This window comes from Moschus berezovskii, chromosome 8 (genome assembly GCF_049115385.1).
Source record: "Moschus berezovskii isolate FMDL1 chromosome 8, NW_MosBer_1.0, whole genome shotgun sequence".
In the NCBI taxonomy this organism is placed as follows: Eukaryota; Metazoa; Chordata; class Mammalia; order Artiodactyla; family Moschidae; genus Moschus; species Moschus berezovskii.
The window spans coordinates 52,473,467-52,494,531 of record NC_142467.1 but is presented as its reverse complement, the minus strand read 5'-3'; the positions used below and the strand labels follow the sequence as shown (position 1 = coordinate 52,494,531).

The 21,065-nt window shown below is 40.3% G+C and overlaps 1 protein-coding gene across 3 annotated transcripts; it reads right to left on the bottom strand.

Annotated features, from left to right (window-relative positions):
- Positions 1 to 7,771: 7,771 nt before the first annotated feature.
- C8H5orf46 (chromosome 8 C5orf46 homolog) lies at positions 7,772 to 20,362 on the bottom strand. 3 transcript variants are annotated; one of them, XR_016038026.1, is made up of 4 exons: positions 20,217 to 20,362; positions 14,691 to 14,881; positions 10,074 to 10,131; positions 7,772 to 8,048 (listed from the first exon to the last, which is right to left on the bottom strand). XR_016038026.1 is itself a non-coding variant. In XM_055430929.2 (4 exons), exons 1-3 carry the CDS (start codon positions 20,284 to 20,286, stop codon positions 10,083 to 10,085), a joined length of 267 nt encoding a protein of 88 aa, XP_055286904.1. In that variant the 5' UTR covers positions 20,287 to 20,362; the 3' UTR covers positions 7,772 to 8,048; positions 10,074 to 10,082. The 3 variants fall into 3 exon arrangements, 2 of the variants coding, with proteins under 2 accessions (XP_055286904.1, XP_088694705.1); XM_055430929.2 differs by having other exon boundaries at positions 14,734 to 14,881; XM_088838579.1 differs by lacking the exon at positions 7,772 to 8,048 and having other exon boundaries at positions 10,022 to 10,131.
- Between the last annotated feature and the right edge of the window lie 703 nt (positions 20,363 to 21,065).

The following is a 21,065-nucleotide window of genomic DNA, read 5'->3' as shown; positions in this document are numbered from 1 at the left end:
TTAGTTCACTGATTCCTAAGATGTTGATGTCCACTCTTGCCATCTCCTGCTTGACCACACCTAGTTTACCTTGATTCATGGACCTAACTTTCCAGGTTCCTATGCAATATTGTTCTTTATATCATTGGACTTTACTTTCACCACCAGACACATCCCCATCTGAACATTGTTTCTGCTTTGGCCCAGCTACTTCATTCTTTCTGGAGCTATTGGTAATTGACCTCTGCTCTTCCCCAGGATCATAATGGACACCTTAAGACTTGGGGGGCTCATCTTGCAGTGTCATATCTTTTTGCCTTATCATACTGTTCATGGTGTTCTCATGGCAAGAATACTGGAGTGGTTTGACATTCTCTCCTCCAGTGGACTGCATTTTGTCAGAACTCTCCACTAAGACTCTTCTGTTTTAGGTAGCCCTTCACAGCATGGCTCATAGCTTCATTGAGTTTTGCAAGCTCCTTTGCCATGACAAGGCTGTGATACCTGAAGGGGTTTGCTTAATATAGAGCACAATAAATATTTATTGACCAGTTACTCTTTGACAGATGCTGTTCTAATTGCTTCTCATATATACTTCCAGGAATATTGAACAAAAGAAGTAAAAGTATAGCCTCATAGAGCTTGTAGTCTATTGAGGGTGCAAAAAAGGGAACAAAATAAATAAAATTCTTAACACGTGTTAAAAGATGAGTGCTATGGACTAAAATATAGCAGCCTAAATGGATAAGAAAGAGGCCAGAAGATGCAACTTTAAGCAAAATACCAAACAAAGATCTCACTGAGAAGGTAATCTCAAAGAGAAAATTTAATGAACTAAGGAAGCAAGCCATGTGGCTGTCTTGGGGAATGGTATTTTAGGCAAAGGATACAGTAAATGCAGTGCTCTGAGGAAAGAATGTGCCTGGAGTGTTAAAGAAAGGCAAGGATCCCAGATGGCTAGAGTGGAAGGTGCAAAGGAATGAATGGCAGTAGAAGAAATGTGACCTGGGCAACTCAGGGAGGTCCCCAGCCACCAATGTAAAACAATCTGAATAGCTTTTCTTCAGAATGAGATGGGAAGTTGCAGAAGGAATCCATACAATTAGAATATTTTAATAGAAGTACTCTTTCTGCATGGCTCAGAAGGTAAAGAATCTGAATTTGAATATTTTAATAGATGTGCTGTTTCTGCATGGCTCAGATGTTAAAGAATCTGAATATTTTAATAGAAGTACTCTTTCCCTGGTGGCTCAGACAGTAAAGAATCTGCCTGCAATGCAGGAGACCTGGATTCAATCCCTGGGTTGGGAAGATTCCCCGGAGAAGGGAATAGCAACCCACTCCAGAATGCTTACCTGGAGAATCCCATGCAGAGGAGCCTGGTGGGTTATAGTCCACAGGGCCACAAAGAGTCAGGCACAACTGAGTGATAAACACCTTATTTCACTTTTCCTGCATGGCATTTCTGTAAAGTGTAAGAGGTAAATTCTCTGAAGTGCTGATGTCAAGGTAGGGACGTTGGGATTGTGGACACAGTGATGCTGTGAACTGTGTCCTCAGGGTGTCATAGGGCAGCAGAGTTGTGCTGGAGATCGGACCAGCCTCACACTCGGCCACCATCAGTTCTCATATCTTAGGCATGATATCCATTAGCTTCTCTAAATCTTGGTTTCCTCACCTATCTTGTGAAGAAACTAATACGTGGCCCAGGTTACTTCAAGTGTACTGCAGTTATAAGGTTACAGTGAGATAATAGTGTCAAGGGATCATAAAAAAGCAAAAAAAAAACCATGAAGATATGAGAGATTCTTGATCTTCAAAAACAGTTGTTCCTCGAATTTGGGTCATTTGTGATGTGGATGGACCTAGAGTCTGTAACACAGACTGAAGTAAGTCAGAAAGAGAAAAAACATATATCTTACATTAGTGCATATATATATATGGAATCTAGAAAAATGGTAGAGATGAACATATCTGAGGGCAGGAATAGGGGTGCGGAAGTAGAGAACAGACTTGTGGACGCAAGGAAGGAAGGAGCGTGTGGGACAAACTGAGCGAGTAGCACCGACATATATACCCCGCCATGTGTGAAATAGATGGTGACTGGGAAGCTGCCAGATAGCACAGGGAGCTCAGCCCGGTGCTCTGTGATGACCTGTGTGTGCTTCGCTGCTCAGTCTTGTCCAGCTCTTTACAATCCCATGCACTGTAGCCTGCCAGGCTCCTCTGTCCATGGGGATCCTCTAGGCAAGAATACTGGAGTGGGTTGCTATTTCCTTCTTCAGGGGATCTTCCCAACCCAGGGATTGAACCTGGTCTCCTGCGTTGCAGGCAGATTCTTCACCATCTGAGCCACCAGGGAAGTCCTCTATGATGAGCTAGAGGGGTGGAATTTTGGAGGAGGTGGGAGGGAGGCTCAAGAAGAGAATATATGTGTATACATAGAGCTGATTCGTGCTGTACCTCAGAAACTAACACAACATTGTAAAGCAATTATACTCCAATTGAACAAATAAAAAATAGAAAACAAAACAAAAATAAGTGTTCCTGCTGGCTGCAGAGCGGGGTCTTATTGGAGGGTGGGAAGAGAGGTAACAGAGGGTAGGAAGAGGAAATGTGCATTGTAGAGCAGTTGGGATTTTTCAAAATCTCTATAGGTTGCTGGAGATCTTAGATATTGCTTGTGTATTGGTTGCTCAGTTCAGTTCAGTTCAGTTCAGTCGCTCAGTCGTGTCTGACTCTTTGAGACCCCATGAATCACAGCACGCCAGGCCTCCCTGTCCATCACCAACTCCCGGAGTCCATTCAAACTCATGTCCATTGAGTCGGTGATGCCATCCAGCCATCTCATTCTCTGTCATCCCCTTCTCCTCCCGCCCCCAATCCTTCCCAGCATCAGAGTCTTTTCCAGTGAGTCAACTCGTCGCATGAGTGGCCAAAGTATTGGAGTTTCAGCTTTAGCATCAGTCCTTCCAATGAACACCCAGGATTGATCTCCTTTAGAATGGACTGGTTGAAACTCGTTGCAGTACAAGGGACTCTCAAGAGTCTTCTCCAGCACCACAGTTCAAAAGCATCAATTCTTCGGTGATCAGTTTTCTTCACAGTCCAACACTCACATCCATACATGACCACAGGAAAAACCATAGCCTTATCTAGATGGACCTTGGTTGGGAAAGTAATATCTCTGCTTTTTAATATACTATCTAGGTTGGTCATAACTTTCCTTCCAAGGAGTAAGCGTCTTTTAATTTCATGGCTGCAGTCAGCATCCGCAGTGATTTTGGAGCCCAAAAAAAGTCTGACACTGTTTCCCCATCTATTTCCCATGAAGTGATGGGACCAGATGCCATAATCTTTTTTTCTGAATGTTGAGCTTCAAGCCAACCTTTGCACTCTCCTCTTTCACTTTCATCAAGAGGCTTTTTAGTTCCTCTTCACTTTCTGCCATAAGGGTGGTGTCATCTGCATATCTGAGGTTATTGATATTTCTCCCAGCAATCTTGATTCCAGCTTGTGCTTCTTCCAGCCCAGCATTCCTCATGATGTACTCTGTATATAAGTTAAATAAGCAGGGTGACAATATACAACCTTGACGTACTCCTTTTCCTATTTGGAACCAGTCTGTTGTTCCATGTACAGTTCTGACGCTTCCTGACCTGCATACAGGTTTCTCAAGAGGCAGGTCAGGTGGTCTGGGATTCCCATCACTTTCAGAATTTTCCACAGTTTATTGTGATCCACACAGTCAAAGGCTTTGGCATAGTCAATAAAGCAGAAATAGATGTTTTTCTGGAACTCTCTTGCTTTCTCCATGATCCAGTGGATGTTGGCAATTTGATCTCGGGTGCCTCTGCCTTTTCTAAAACCTGCTTGAACATCTGGGAGTTCACGGTTCACATATTGGTGAAGCCTGGCTTAGAGAATTTTGAGCATGACTTTACTAGCGTGTGAGATGAGTGCAATTGTGCTGTAGTTTGAGCATTCTTTGGCATTGTCTTTCTTTGGGATTAGAATGAAAACTGACCTTTTCCAGTCCTGTGGCCACTGCTGAGTTTTCCAAATTTTATGGCATATTGAGTGCAGCACTTTTACAGCATCATCTTTCAGGATTTGAAATAGCTCAACTGGAATTCCATCACCTCCACTAGCTTTGTTCGTAGTGATGCTTTCTAAGACCCACTTGACTTCACATTTCAAGATTTCTGGCTCTAGGTCAGTGATCACGTTATCGTGTCCAACTCTTTGCAACCCCATACACTGTAGCCCACCAGGCTCCTCTGTTCATGGAATTCTCCAGGCAAGAATACTGGAATGGGTAGCCATTTCCTTCTCCAGGGGATCTTCCCGACCCAGGGATCGAACCTGCATTGCAGGTGGATTCTTTACCATCTGAGCCACCAGGGAAGTCTTACATATTTCTTTGTAGTGCACCAAATCCAGTACCGTTTGGCGCCTACGTTTTTGCTGTTGTTATTTGTTTTGTTGTGTTGTGTTTTGCTATTTTACCAGCATGAAAGATGGATTTCAAGTTGTACAACAAACAGATGGAGATAATGACAAAAGCTCTGATAGGGCATGTCTCTCTCCCACACAGGGAGGACACCAATCATTTTACTTATAGTAAATTTCCTGAGCACAGATTAGGCACTCAGCTCTGAAGGAGGATTCTTGGGTCTTATTTGTTGGGAAAAAGCAGTTCGCATGTCAGATGCTGAATATAATAGAAATCTTAGATAACTTTAAGATGACGTGATGTTTAAATTTAGCTTAGTTTTGAAATGATAAACAAAATGAAAAGGTGGCCCACGGAATGGGAGAAGTGAAAAGTGAAAGTGAAGGTCACTCAGTCGTGTCTGACTCTGTGAATTCTTGGACTATACAGTCCATGGAATTCTCCAGGCCAGAATACTGGAGTGGGTAACCTTTCCCATCTCCAGGAGATCTTCCCAACCCAGGGATTGAACCCAAGTCTCCCACATTTCAGGCAGATTCTTTACCAGCTGAGCCACAAGGGAAGCCCCGAATAGGAGAAAATATTTGCAAATCTTATTTCTGGTAAGAGATTAACTTCCAAAACAAATAAGGGACTCATAGTGATCAACAGCAAAACTGAATTTTTTTTTTATTAAAAAATGGGAAAAGGACCTGAAGAGACATTTTTTCCAAAGAAGACATAAAAATGGCTGACAGGTACATGACAAGGTGCTCAACATCACTAATCATCAGGGAAATACAAAACAAGGCTATGATGAGCTATCACCTCACACCTGTTAGAACGGCTATCATCAAAGATAAGAGATAACAAGTGCTGGCAAGGACATGGAGAAAAGGGAACCTTTGTGCACTGCTGGTGGGGGTGTACATTGGTGCAGTCATAAAGGAAAACGGTATGCAGGTTCCTCAAAAAATGAAAAACAGAACTACCAGACAATCCAGCAATCCTACTTCTGGATATATATCAAAGGAAATAAAACCATTATCTCAAAGAAATATCTGTACCTCCATATTCACTGCAACATTAGTCACAATAAACAAGACATAGAAACAGCCTCTGCCCGTCAATGGATGAATGGATAAAGAAGATGTGGTGTGTGTGTATATATCTATATATATACACACATATTTATGTAATATTGTTCAACCTCAGAAAAGAAGGATATCCTGCCATTAGAAGCAATTTTTCCCCTACTAGCCCAGTTGGTAAAGATGTTACCTGCAGTGCAGGAGACCTGTGTTTGATCCCTGGGTTGGGAAGATCCTCTGGAGAAGGAAATGGCAGACCACTCTAGTATTCTTGCCTAGAAATTACTATGGGCAGAGGAGCCTGGAGGACTTCTATGGGGTCGCAAGAGTTGGACATGACTGAGTGGCTAAACCACCAGATAAATTGTGATGATGTTATGCTAAAGTGAAGGAAGTTAGACAAGAATACTGGAATGAGTAGCCATTCACTTCTCCAGTGGATCTTCCTGATCCAGAAACCAAACTAGGGTCTCCTGAATTGAAGGTGGATTCTTTACCAGCTGGGCTATCAGGGAAGCTCAAGTTAGACAAAGGAAGACAAATATTGTATGACTTCATGTATATATGAAATCTTGAAAAAAAAAGGGATGTTATTCAAGTAGAGAGTAAATTGGTGGTTGCCAGGGCCAGAGCAGGTGGTGAGAGGAATGGGTGAAGCGGGTCAAAGTTTACAAACTTCCAGTTATAATATCAATAAGTTGGGGATCTAAATATACAGCATGGTGCTATAGTTAATAATACTGTACTGTGTACTTGAAAGTTGCTAAGAAAGTAGATCTTAAAAGTTCTCACTATATGGACTTCCCTGGAGGTCCAGGGGTTAAGAATGCACTTTCACTGCAGGGGGTGTGGGGGTCCATCCCTGGTCAGGGAACTAACATCCCACTTGCTGCACATAGCCAAAAAATAAATTAAAAAAAAAAAGTAACCATGTGAGGTCATGAATGTGTTGACTAACCTTTTCATGGTAATCATTTTGCAGTATACATGTTTATCAAATCAACACTTTGTACATCTTAAATTTACACAATGTTTATTAAATGTAAATGGAGTTGGGAATAAGAAACTGAAAGTCTCTGCAAAATGAAGAAGGTGGATTATCTAAATTTATGGTAGAAAGTAATATATTTTTCAGTATTTAGTAGGTATTCACTCTTTGCTTAGTTATCTGCATTATGAGAGTTTCTTTGTGTTGCATGCACACCTATCCTGGCTTAAAGGAAGACAAACAAAAAAAAAAGATTTATTGAAAATACACTGGAGTAATGCTTGGGAAGAATAGGATCCAGGACAGAAGCCACAGATCTTTTATTCTAGACTACAGTGCCATATGCTGTAGAGTGCAATGAATGCCATAACTGTCCTTGTGCTTTATGGTTTCAGTCTTGTCTTACTGTCCACATTAAGTAATTCTGGGAGAATCTTCCTGGCTCAGCTGGGTCAGATTTAACAGTGGTTCAATCCTTTATGACCGATTGGGCAAGAACCACACCAGTGGCCACTGAGGACCCACATCTGTGTAACAAGGTTGTAGAAAAAATTAAAAGACTGCACTGGACTTGCCAAAATTCTTCCATCCACTCTTTTCAAGTGTCTTCAAGGGCACTCTGCTAGTCCATGAGAATAACAAAGACTGGTGGGAGTAGTGGTTTACCTGCTAAATCATGTCTGACTGTTGCAACCTCACCAGGCTCCTCTGTCCCTAGGGTTTTGTCAGGCAACCCACTGTAGTGGGTTGCCACTTCCTTTTCCAAGTGATCTTCCTGATCCTGTGTTTCTCCTATGTTGCAGGTAGATTCTTTACTGCTGAGCCACTAGGGAAACCCAATGAAGACTATGGAACACCAATAACCTTGTTAATTTTTTTTTTAAAGGTCAGATTTGAGGAGCCTGGTGGGCTGCCATCTGTGGGGTCGCACAGAGTCGGACACGACTGAAGCGACTTATCAGCAGCAGCAGCCCAACAACATGGGTTCAGATTTTTGAAAGACTTTTCCAAAAAGGATTTATGAAAATTTTAACTCTGAAATTTTATACATTTTTAGGGATTAAGGCTTGTTCTTTGTAGTCAGGTTCAAATTGTTTTTCTGTCATTTACTGGTTCTGAGACTTTGGACTTACGTTATCTGAAATTTAGTTCTCTTAATTTGAAATGTTCTTCAGTTATTCTGGATAATAATAATTTTTATATATTTCATATTTTTTTGCATCATTAAAAACTGTAAACGTGTTCTGGAAAAATTACTTCTACCAACAAAAACCTTAATGATTTGTGACCCATGGTGGACATATTTATTTTGACTTCTAGAAGAAAAATTGCAAAGTCAGGATGTTCAGAATAAATTGTGTTTGGTTGAAGCCAGGGACTGAATTCTGAGCACTTGCTGGGAACTGCTTTGAGCCCTCTGTCCTGGAGGACTTGTGAAACAGAACTGGAAAAGCAGGATTTGGTTGCCCTTGGCTTATTCTGGAGCCATGTAGGTGTGTCTTTAGAAACAAACCAGACACAGGGAAACAATTACCGGCTAGAGAGGGCTTAAGACCTAGGAAAAACACAAACATTTTTATGTCTCTGTACTTTAGAACATGAGATGATTTATTATAATGAAATCAACTATAGTATGTATTTGAAAAAACAAGCAGCAGCAACAAAAATGAAAATGCAAGATATATGAGGCAAGAATCAATAACAGGGATGAGGGGAGAAGGCACATATGTTAAACACTGGGATAAATTGAGTCATCAGTTTTTCTTTGAGTTTCTGGATAGACAGGAAAATTAAATGAAATAGACCAAGCTACATAAATCTTACAACCAGAAATGGGGAAGCAGTCCTTAGGGACGGCTCGGGTTTTTTCTTGCTCTAAATTCTAAAAGAAACATTTCCCATCAGGCTTCATGGAGTAGATACTGAGTAGTGTCTTGCCTATCTGCAGTTTTACTCATTGTTTACTTAAGGATTTCCTATGGAATTCATTTTTTCTAGCTCCCTCCTGAGGAAGCTGTGACTCAGCAACTCTAAACATGTCATCTAGTGTGTCAGTTACACTTTTTTCTTAATTAAAAAAAATGTACATAGATATTGAGAATTTGCAAAGTGCTTTGCCATCTTTACTTCTCTTATAACCTTAGTGAGATTCATCAGATTCTTATTTTAACATAAGAAAGGTGTGTTAAATGTCAAATGACTTAAGACATTGGGAGACTTGAATCCCCATGATTTCAAGTGACGCAGGACATTAGGAGGTGAGATTGTAAGGCTAATAACATAAAGAAATTGTGTCAATGTGATTAAGCAGAGGTTGTGAGGATCTCAGAATAATTAGGTGTCCGATTACTAGATGATTTGTTTGTGAGAACTTGCCCCTTTCTGCTCATTATCTGAGACTGTATGGAAATGCACCTTCTTTGTAAAGCCCTCCTAATGCCCACCCCTTCCTCCAGGTCTTCTTTTTTATATCCTTTCTACAAGGCATATCCACGGCACTTTTACATAGAACTTGACCGTTTCCCTGCACAGTCCTGGAGCGCGCTGTGCTAGGTGATAGTACAAATTAGAAATTTCTTGATGATGGGACAGTGTTATTATCTTGGTAGCATTGACAGAATTTGACACTTAGCAGGAATGGGTTAAATGAGTGTTAAAGGACTGTGTAAGAAAGAGGCATATGTTATAGGAGAAAGGTGGCTTATTTATATTTCTACTTATAGATATATAAATATGAATCCCAGAGATGTACAGAACTCAACTAACCAGAGGGGTAGTGTATTATTTCTATGGACACCTCGAGGCATGTCTAAAATCACATGGTTTAGTCACTGTTCTCTGTTCTCCAGGGAGCTCTATTGGTTAGTGGTAGAGCACAGACTATGGACTCAGGCTGGTTGAATTCAGATCACATTAATTAAGCTCCCCGAGCTTTAGTTTCCCTATTTATAAAATTTTAGAAGGACGATACCTATCTTTCATAGAGAATGTTAGAATTAAATCAGGTAACACATACATAGCACTCAGCTTAATGCCTAAAACTAAACCTAAAACTAAGCTAGTTCATGCTAGTTACTTATAGAATTCCTTTCCCAGGTCTAACATTTCTATATTTATATTTCGATACCCATTCTCAAGAGAGAACTGGATAAGGAACCAGCAGGCATCTCTGAACACAAACCAGACTGTTTTCATATAAATTAGAGAGCTTATTAGTTCTTTCCACTGGAATTAGTTTCTTTAAATCTTATTGTCAGGAGTAACTGCATGATTTCATGGGTCCTTAGACTTTAGTGCATATAAGCTCCTCCTTTCACAGGCAGAACTTGCACAAATCAAGTTCCAAGCAGAGCTGGGACAAGACCAGCTCTCCTCATTTCATTGCTTACTTGTTTCACCCCACGATTGTGTTTCTTCCCTTAAGAGAATCTTACTAAGTCTATGACCTTGAGATAATAAAAATACATCTATTTAAAATTATTTTTAAAAAACAATGCAAGAACAAAGCAAATACACACACAAAAACATTGCTGTGTTCAGAATACTATTTTTTGTTTGTAAGTTTTTAAGTTAAAATCACCTGAGAAAGTCACTTTGATGAATGTTCTCCTTGTTTATCACCATGTTCCCAAAATTCTCTTGAAAAAAAATAAAGAGAAAAAATTGAATTATTATTTAGACTGATCAGGAAAGTTAAAAATATCACTAATTTATAATATTTGAGCAATACTTTTCTTCTCCAGGTTTTCCTGTGTCGTAAAATCATAAGATCTAAGATTTCTACAGTAGTGCATATTTGACAAGCCATGCATGTGTAATTATCTCTTTAATTCTGCCAAGAAATCTATTAGTTTGGTGTCTAGTCTTACATATATATATATGTAAACTCTATAAAGTTTATATATATATAAACTCTATAAAGATAGATATTTTGATCTATTTGTTTCATAATACATCCCCAATACCTAGAATACCTGGCATATAGTATGAATTAATAAATATTTGTTGAATAGGTAAGTGATCATTTTTAATCTTTTTTGCATATGAAAAGACCTCTGAAGCTCATAGAGATCAAACAACCTGTTCAGGTCACATGCCTGGTAAATTGCAAAGCAGAATCTAAAACTTAGGTCTCCAGAAGCATGAATTAATGTCAGCGGTTTCTATACTGTTTAAGGATTGGCTGTGGGGTAGCTGTTGAGAAGGTAAAAGGAAAAAATACGGTCTATGAGGATATTCTTGTCTAGTGGAGAAAACAGATGCATTCAGAGACAAATAATTTAAAACAGTCAGGTAAGAAAAGCCATGTGCCTTCATAATGCCTTTGTGGGAATTTGCCTTCCTGCAAAGGCATTATGAAATCCCAGCATCTGAATATCTGAACTTTCTAATAGTAGGGGTCTGTGACATCTTCACAGAGCTTGTCTTTGGACTGGATTTTACAAAATGATTAGACTTAGCAGGTGAACAGAGTGAAGCTGGGGTTTGAGGGTGAGGCACTGATGGCAGAAAATCGTGGGCAAAGATAACTGGAGATTTAAACAGTTTCTGTTCTGAAACAGAAGTTACTTGTCACTGGGGCATCAGGTGTTTGACTTCAGAAGGGAGAGATTTGACTGAAAGATACATTGGCATCAGAGAAGGCCCTTTAGCATCAGCTGATGCATTTGCTTTGATTTTGCAGGTAATGGAAGTTCACTGAAAGGGTTTCAAGCATGGCAGTGATAGAATCAAATTTGTAGATAGGTAGAGGATGGGTTGCGGAGAAGGCATTGGCACCCCACTCCAGTACTCTTGCCTGGAGAATCCCATGGATGGAGGAGCCTGGTGGGCTGCAGTCCATGGGGTCGCTAAGAGTCGGACACGACTGAGCAACTTCACTTTCACTTTTCACTTTCAAGCATTAGAGAAGGAAATGGCACCCCACTCCAGCGTTCTTGCCTGGAGAATCCCAGGGACGGTGGAGCCTGCTGGGCTGCCATCTATGGGGTCGCACAGAGTTGGACACGATGAAGCGCCTTAGCAGCAGCAGCAGCAGAGGATGGGTTGGAGGGGGGAGAGACAGAAACAGTGTAACTAATGATAGATCTAATGAGAAGAGCTCTGGAAAGAGATGATGAGGGACTCAACTAGCCCTACTAGTCAGTGGAGTTGAAGAAAAGGAATAGTATAGGAAGAAAAATTTGTTGTTTAGTCACTAAGTTGTGTCCAACTCTTTGCAACCCCATGGACTATAGCCCACCAGGCTCCTCTGTCCATGGGATTTCCCAGGCAAGAATACTGGATTGGGTTGCCATTTTCTTCTCTGTGGGATCTTCCCCACCCAGGGATTGAACCTGTATCTCCTGCATTGGCAGGTGAATTCTTTACTGCTGAGCCACCTGGGAAGCCCTAAGAAAAACTTAGAAAATTTAGCAACTAGATGGAAGTGGTGATGAGCAGGAAGGATCAAAGAATACCTGAATTATCTAGATTCTGCATAGATGGAAATATGACTTACTGAGATAAGGAAAAAATGAAGAGGAGCAGATTTGTAAGTGAGATGATGGGATTGGGTTTAGACCAGCTGAATTTGATGTATAAGGTTTTTGTAGTAACCCATGAATTGTTACATTCTGTAGCTCAGGGAAAAGAATGCAATATACATCTGTATTAGGAGCACATCAGACTGTAAGTAATATTCCTAATGTGGAAGCTGTGATGTGAAAAATCAGGGAGGCTCTACATTTGGAACGTTGAGTAGCAATGATGTTTGAAAAGGCAGATGCATGAAAAGTCAAATAGAATAAGAAAGAAAGGCTTGTGGTAGGGAGTGAACAAGTAAAATATTGTGTCATGGAAACCTGGGGGTCAGGGTGAAATTCACAAGAATTGGAGGCTTCTCAAAGTGCCAGAGGAATTAAGAATATGGATATTTTTAAATCAGTGGTGACCAGAATGTAGTTCATATAGTTTACCCAGAGGGTAAGTGGAGGGAGTGAGCTGGTCTATTCACTGTCCTGAAAGCACATACCCAGCATTTGTTACGTGATTGACACGGTATGTAGGCATCAGATACACAGGAGTAAACAAAGCAAAACTTCTATATTTATGAAGTTACATCATTCTTGTCATTCTCTCTTCTAATCAAATCTCATCAAGTCCTTTAAGATCCAAAGTACGTCTTGCTTTTGTCAGAAATACTCCCCTAAGCATCCTTGCCCAGTGCTAACTCCTTTCCTTAGACCCTTTACTGTGAAGGTTGACTGACATTTACCTAAACATTTTAGTTATCACTAGATATGTTCATGTCATCTTATACAATAAGGACTGCAATTTCTTTGAGGAGACTTCTAGACTTCTAGTCTAGATTGTTTCCTTCACAATTCCTCCCCCTACTTTCCTTAGCACACATTAAGTTCTTAGGTATAGTTCTTGAGGGTCTCTTCCCACTCACCATCCTCTGCCATATTTATGGTATTTTCTTGGACTTCTAGTCTAGATTGTTTCCTTCACAATTCCTCCCCCTACTTTCCTTAGCACACATTAAGTTCTTAGGTATAGTTCTTGAGGGTCTCTTCCCACTCACCATCCTCTGCCATATTTATGGTATTTTCTTGGACAGAGGGAGGGCAGTTAGATGTGTTTCCTTGAAGACTGTTGTGTCTTTAATGAAGATCCCTCAAGTTTGAGTTAACAGAGAAACAAGTGCTATTTTATAATATGTCTAGAGAATTCCCTGAGGAAGGAATAAAAGGAATTATTATTGTTATGATTCTTTGCACTGCTATTGTTATGATTTATAACAATTTGAATTCAACTGGTGTCTAATCTGTACTTTGTGGATGAAGAGTGTTGCTCTTATTCTTTTCCTTGTCAGTTTTTTCCTTGTTTACATGAACAGTCGTGGGAACTCGACAGTTGCAAAAGCAACCATGATAGGACAAATGAAAACACAAAATAAACACCTTTAAGTTTTAACAGTTTGTTCTTGATTGTATGCAGACTCCTGCCCATTCACCTGATTGTAATATATCAATTTAAGCAGATCGGGCATTACAAAATGGCCCTTGATCACTTCTATACAAAAGTGGCCCTTAATCTGTCACTGGTTATAGACTATTTTGAGAATCTTATAAAGTCAGAAGCACTGTCCCTAGAAAACTAGAAAGATTCACATCTACACGAAATGTGAATATAAATTTAAAGGTAATGTGGACCTTTAAGGCACAGCCATGTAGCTCAGAGCATCCAATCAATGGTTAATCAATATTAGAATAACCTGAAAGGTTGTTAAAATGCAAACCAGCAGCTTTGCCCCGGGAAGGTGCAACACGGAATGAAGGGGTCTGCATTTTGTAAAGTTCTCCAGGAGATTCTTAAGCAGGTAAGTAATAGTGTATACTTTGTCAAACTCTGCTTAGGGTGTTGTGAAGAGAGAATTAGAGAACAGAGTGTCAGAGAGGTTAGCACCTAGAAATTCAGGAAAACAAATTAGACCCTGGCGAGCTGAACTGGGAGAGGCTAACGTCAGGAGAATGAACAGGGTGAAGTAGATATAGAAACCAGCGCTATGTAAATCTGGGTAGGATGTATTAGGAGTTGGGCACAGGAGCTTGGAAGCAGGTTGAAAATCATGGGAAGATTCTGGGCTGTGCAATTTGCCAGCAAGGCAGTCTCTCAAGATCAAAGCAAACCGTCCCTCCTAAGAGAGGTTCTCTAGGCTGCCTTGGAGGAGAGATAGCTACTGTGTCTGCTAATCCTCCTAAATTACTCAGACTAAAAATAAAGACAGAACTCCTCATACCCCTGACTACTGAGCACATCCCTGCCCACCACCTTCATCAGAGAATTACTGTGTCTGCTTTGGGTGGGTCCTTATTCCTTTAACTTTACAGATTAGCCAAATGAGGCACACAGTGAGGAAGAGTCTAACCGCAGATCACCCAGTAAGTAGCACCTGTGTCAAGACCAGAACCTAGTTTTCTGCCCGTTGGTCTGGTGCTCTTCTTCCCCCCTACCTGGTCCTGAAATAAAACATATTTTATGGATCCCCTTGTTTCATAAATTCCTTGGGAATGTTCTCACCCCCAAAGAGTTTAGGGAAATCCATGCAGATGCAAATAAATGTTAAGGTAGGCAACATTTCAATTAAAACAGTACATTGGCATGCATGTAATTTTGTTTCTTATTCATTTTAATGCAACGTGGTCATTACCAACAGCCAACTGGACAAAAGCAAGGTTTGTCTCAGTGCTTACGTGCTCCTCATCATGGAGCGGAGGATGAACTCCACTGCATTCTCAATCATCTCCGAGCCCAAAAGGTTTAGGAATTTTGGGAACTCTGGCTCTGAATTTTTGCCTGAGTCATGTGGTTGCTCATCTGGCTTGCCCTCTGGCTTGTCATCTGAAAAACAAAACGGAATTTCAGGTTTGATTCTCAGCAAAAAAATAAGGCAGTTTCTTTCATTGTAAGGAATCCTAAGGCCCTTTATAACACTCCCCCCAATTATATAACCTCATATAATTATATTTATGGCTCATCTAATGCCTGCCTATTGTCTTCATGTGCATGATGCCATTTATTCCTAAAACAAACAGACCCATATTGATGCCTAGGTAGACACGGTTTCTCTCTCTGGATGAGAAAACTGAAGCTCACAGAAGTTGTTACTTGTTGAGAGTTAAAGCAGCTAGTAAATGCCAGTGTTGGGACTGAAATACAGGATGCTTGGTTTTAATGTATTTTTCTCATGTAATCCCTGGACCTCTGGAAGTGATAATGAGGAGGAGGATATAATAATAGGTAGCATTTGCTGAGCATATGGGACAGGCAATCTATGTGCATTATCTCATTTTATTCTCCCAGCAACCCTATGAGGGAGGTAACATTTTTATCCCAAGTTAAAGGTAAAGAAATGGAAGTTGAGAAAGGTCTAGAAAGGGACCACAGTCACAGTGTTGAAGTGGTAGAATCACAATTCACCCCCATATTTGTCTGGTATTAAAACCTGGGTTCTAAAGCATAGTGATGAACTGCATAGACTTGGACAAAAAAGGTATGAACTAACTACATGTGTGTTATAAGACCGAAAGTATTATGTCAAGGAGAAATTCTGTCATTTGTATCACAGCATGTGATAGTTCTGTAAATAATGATTTTACATCTATATGTAATTTTAAGTTTGATCAATCTTTTGGAGAGTGCAGATTTTAGCTCACTGGACTCAGAATCTGAGAACACTGGGTGACTTGCAGAAGATCTTACAAAGAGCAGGAGAAGATGTGATTTTAACTGCGGGTCTCTTACTTTTTAAAAAACAGTTTTAATTGGAGGATAACTGTTTTACAGTGTGTTGGTTTCTGCCATACAATAACCTAAATCAGTCATAAGTACACATATATCCCCTCCCTCTTGAAAGTTCCTTCCGCCCCCCACCCCATCCCACCTCTCTGTATGTCATCACAGAGCACTGGGTTGAGCTCCTTGTGTTCCAAGGCAAGTTCCCATTAGCTGTTTGTTTTACACATGGTAATGTGTATGCTTCAATGTTCCTTAACTCGCCCCACCCTCTCCCTCCCCTGCTGTGTTCACAAGTCTGTTCCCTACCTCTGCATCTCTATTCCTGCCCTGCAGATAGGTTCATCAATACCATTTTTCTAGATTCCATATGTATGTGTTAATGTATGATATTTGTTTCTCTGTTTCTAACTTAGTTTACTGTGTACAACAGGCTCTAGATCTCTTACTTTTGATATTTAATCAAGTGCCTTTTGGAATGAAGCCAAAGATCCAGAAAGTGAAGTTGGTGACATGCAAGGTCCCTTGGTGGATTTGGTTTTGCTTAGTGGTCTAACAGGTTCAGGTGGTTGGTTAAAAGCAATGAAGAGCGGAATTTAGAAGGTACGAATGGCCTCCCCTTTGGACACTGGTGTCAAGATGAAGCAGAACCCTTTATCTTTTGATTTAACTGTAGTCTTACAAGTAGTGCTGGCAGATTTGGTAAACAAAAACACAGATGCCGAGTTAAAACTGAATGTCAGATAAACAACAATACATTTTTAGTATAACGACGACCTGTGAAACATCACTTCATGGGAAATAGATGGGAAAACAGTGGAGACAGTGTCAGACTTTATTTTTTTGGACTCCAAAATCACTGCAGATGCTGATTGCAGCCATGAAATTAAAAGACACTTACTCCTTGGAAGGAAAGTTATGACCAACCTTGATAGTATATTAAAAAGCAGAGACATTACTTTGCCAACAAAGGTCCGTCTAGTCAAGGCTATGGTTTTTCCCGTGGTCATGTATGGATGTGAGAGTTGGACTGTGAAGAAAGCTGATCGCCAAAGAATTGATGCTTTTGAACTGTGGTGTTGGAGAAGACTCTTGAGAGTCCCTTGGGCTGCAAGGAGATCCAACCAGTCCATTCTAAAGGAGATCAATCCTGGGTGTTCATTGGAAGGACTGATGCTAAAGCTGAAACTGCAATACTTTGGCCACCTCATGCGATGAGTTGACTCACTGGAAAAGACTCTGATGCTGGGAAAGGTTGGGGGCGGGAGGAGACGGGGACGACGGAGAATGAGATGGCTGGATGGCATCACTGACTCTGTGGACATGAGTTTGAGTGAACTCCAGGAGTTGGTGATGGACAGGGAGGCCTGGCGTGCTGTGATTCATGGGGTCGCAGAGAGTCGGATACGACTGAGCGACTGAACTGAAATGAACTGAACCTAAACTAAAATAGAAAATTGTTATTTATCTAAAATTCAACTTTAACTGGGTGCCCTGTGTTTTATCTGTCAATCTCACCACAAATTTTGACTCAAGAAGTCCCACCCTCTAGACAATGTACCCCATGACTCTGAATGAAGGCGATGCAATTAGCTTTTGGTGTGGAGGCCATCAATTAGCGAGAAGAGTTGCATTTACATCATATCCTAAAATAGAGACTCATAGTAAAAAATATGGCTTTCAGTTCTGCAAACATTTGTTTTTTACTTTGCCACAAAAAAAGATTCAATAGTCTGAGACCTAAAGACAAGATCAATATACTAACCACCAAGTATTTATTCAGCTGTTTGTTTTTACATTCAATAAGTGTTTTTGAGCCAACTATTATGTACATAGCATATACTGTTAAGGGTTAAGGCAAAAATGGATGTATATGGACATGATCCTTACATAAAGGGCAGGGCAACCATGGAGACTAGAATTGCTTTGTTTTCATTACAAGAAGGGGAAGGAAAGAGAAGGGATATTTGGGATGTATAGGTACTAAGATGTACATTTATCACTTTCCTAATCTTTATTCAATTCAGTGATAGGATTACAGTTTTATAGGAGAGAAGACAGATGCTCAGAGAAAATAAATGACTCACCTAAAGGCACACATCTAGAAAGTGGATGAGCCAGGGTTTGAATCTTTTTTTTTTTTTTTTTTTCAAATTTCACAGAACATGTTTCTTACATGAAATCCTGCCTTCAAGTATTTGTTCTCTGGAGACATTTACCAGCTGCAAACGGAAATTCCTTCCATGAAAAATTAATTATTTTCTCTGGTTCCTATCTGTCTACTTGCATAACAATTTAATTTTATTATTTTTATTGTAACTTTTTATTTTAACATGATGCTAAGTTTTCAAAAGAAACCCTGGCTTAGGGTGTGTGTGAAGATCAAATCCTTGGCTCTGCCCTTGGATCATATATATAAGAGGTACTACAGTGTGGTGGGTGATGTTTTGAAGTCTTGTATACCTGAGTTTGATTCTTATCTTCAGCAAAAAATTCACCATGTAACCAATATTTAACTGCTCTGCCTTTCAGTTTCTTCATTGTGTTCTTGTCAAGATGGAAGGATACTTGATATATTTTTGTATATCATATATATGTGTATATATTACTGGAGTGGGTAGCCATTCCCTTCTCCAGCGGATCATCCCAAACCAGGGATCAAAGTGGGTCACTGGCATTGCAGGCAGATTCTTTACCATCTGAGCCACTTCAGTTCAGTTCAGTCTCTCAGTCATGTCCGACTGTTTGTGACCCCATGAATCACTAGGGAAGCCCAAATAAAAGCTACCCCATATTATACTTGAAAGGAGAATATATTCAACTATTGGCTTTGATAACTTTTTTCTGGTATGTCAAATATATTAATTTCTATTATTTTCCAAAATTTTAAAATTTCTTAATATTTTAGCAGCATTTATTTACATTAATACCTGATTGTATTTCTTAGTATAATCATAAAGTTTTGAAAAACAATAATGCGATATTTCTACAGTTTTTGTAGCTTATAAAGTGATTACAAAAGCATGTTCATTTCACCTGGTGAAGTTGGTAATTATCCTATTTTACACATAAGGAAACTGAGGTTCAAAGCAGTGAACTATTTTATCCAGTTTCAGTGTTCACGAGAGACAGACCTAGGACTGCTCTCTAGGATATAAATCTCACTTTTCACTTTATCACAGTGATTACTTAGGGGTAGATGGACACAGTGGGCTTCCCAGGTGGCTCGGTGGTAAAGAATATTCCTGCAGTGCAGGAGACGTGGGTTCAATTCCTGGGTCAGGAAAATTCCCTGGAGAAGGAAATGGCAACCCATTCCAGTATTCTTGTCTGGGAAATCCCATGGACAGAGGAGCCTGGCAGGCTACAGTCCACGGGGCTGCAAAGAGTCAGACACTCCTTAGTGAGTAAACCAAAACCAAAGAACCAGATGGACACAGTAATCTGTGAGGCCACCCCTGCCATAGCTCTGTTGGAGTGTCTGCCCACCTGTTGTGCCAGTGGACAGTGGGTGACCAAGGTTGTGAGTTCTGCCAAATTATATTTAGAATAGCTCAAAAGTTTCTATTACTAATTAGCACTGTCTGTATTTTCTGATCTGTCATTCTGAATGGAGACAGATTAAGGGCTCATTGTCTTCTGTAGACCAAAAATTAATTAATGAGGCTTCTGCATGCTGCCTTGTGGTCCTCTTTGTGCTTGGAACAGACATGAAAGAAGTAGATGCTTTATAATAGAAAGACTCTAAAGACTTGGGTTTCAGCCCCAGATGTGCCACTTCTGCCTGTGTCAATGCTCAAGTAACTTTCCCTCTGCAAGCCTGGTTTATTTACCTGCAAAAAGGGAAATGATAAAACTGTTCATGTTTACTTAAAAGGATTATGAGAATCAAATGAGATAATACATAACAATAATGGTTAATGTTGGTGTTTATTATGGAACAGTATGTTTTATCTTTAATTTTTATGACAGCTAAATGAGAAAGTTAACTACCGATACTTCCTTTTAAGTGTGAGGCCCATAGAGGTTAAATAGTGTTCCTGAGTCACATTTCTGATTAGTGGTGCAGCCAGGCCCAGGAGTCTTATTCTAGAGTATTCACTTTAGAATATTATTAGTTACAGTCATTAAAAAAGAAAAAAAAAGCGCCCCCAGCTTTCAAGGAATTTATAGTATAGTAATGTCACTATATCATGTGAGGATATAAGAAAAAAAATCGTTCTAAACTTCATACATTGACTGAGGATAGAGGCTGTAGCACATTTGAGTAAAAATCCTACTTGCTTTTTGTTAAGTCTGCCTCTGTCTCCCAGTCCAGTGCTCTTTCTGCTGTGCCCTAAGTTCCCCTCATTCCTCTGCATGTTCCAGATCAGTGCCACTGACTTCCTCCAGCCGTGGCTAACTACTGCACAAGGCATAAGCTGAGACTTATCGTACTTACCGGCCTGGCAAGTCAGGATTAAGACAAGCAGTCCCCAGACAGTTGTCAGCCGAAGCACTGCAGCAGCCATGTTTGTAGCAGTGGGTATCAATGCAGATAAATTGTTCAGATGCACCCGAAGTGTTGCATTTATAGGGCATTTATAGCTGACATCATCTGCTATGGAATTTAGGTTGTTGCATAAGATATCAGTACAGCTTGCTTCTGAATCTCTACTAATGGGCCCTGCCCTATCTTTCAAACCAAGAGTTTTATAGATAGGAAAAGAAAAACCCTCTTGGTATTTTTAATGTGTGTTTTATAAATGACACTGCAATCATTCTTTGGCAGTTATTTCCGTGCCAGGGTAGACAGGTGAGGATCAAGCAGAATTGCGTTTCAGTGCCAAAGAACAAGCGATAAACCAGTCAGTAAGGTGTGCCTACTCGCCTCCCTGTACACTCTGCTTCCTTCCTTGCTCTGAGCTAGTGACTTGTCCCCACCTGGGCTTGCCCATTCACACCCACATGCTGTGCTCATGCCCTTTGTTTTTCCTGCGTATGTTATCATCCCTATTATCTCCCCTTGCTGCGTTCCCACTTATTCCTCAAGCTCAGGTTCAAATGCTCCCCCTGCAGAACCTCCATCATGGCCATTGCATCCCACTCCAGATAGTTACTCCATCACCTGCCATATATCCTCCTTGACCAGTTATTTGGGAACTAAGTATTTTAATAGTTCTCTTCTCCTTTAGCCTATAGATCTCTTAAAGGCAGGGTACTTTATTCACTTTTGAATCCTCAAGGATCCTAGCATAGTACTTGGCATTCATCTCAGCTTTCACTTCACTTCCCTGGGAACGTTGTTCTG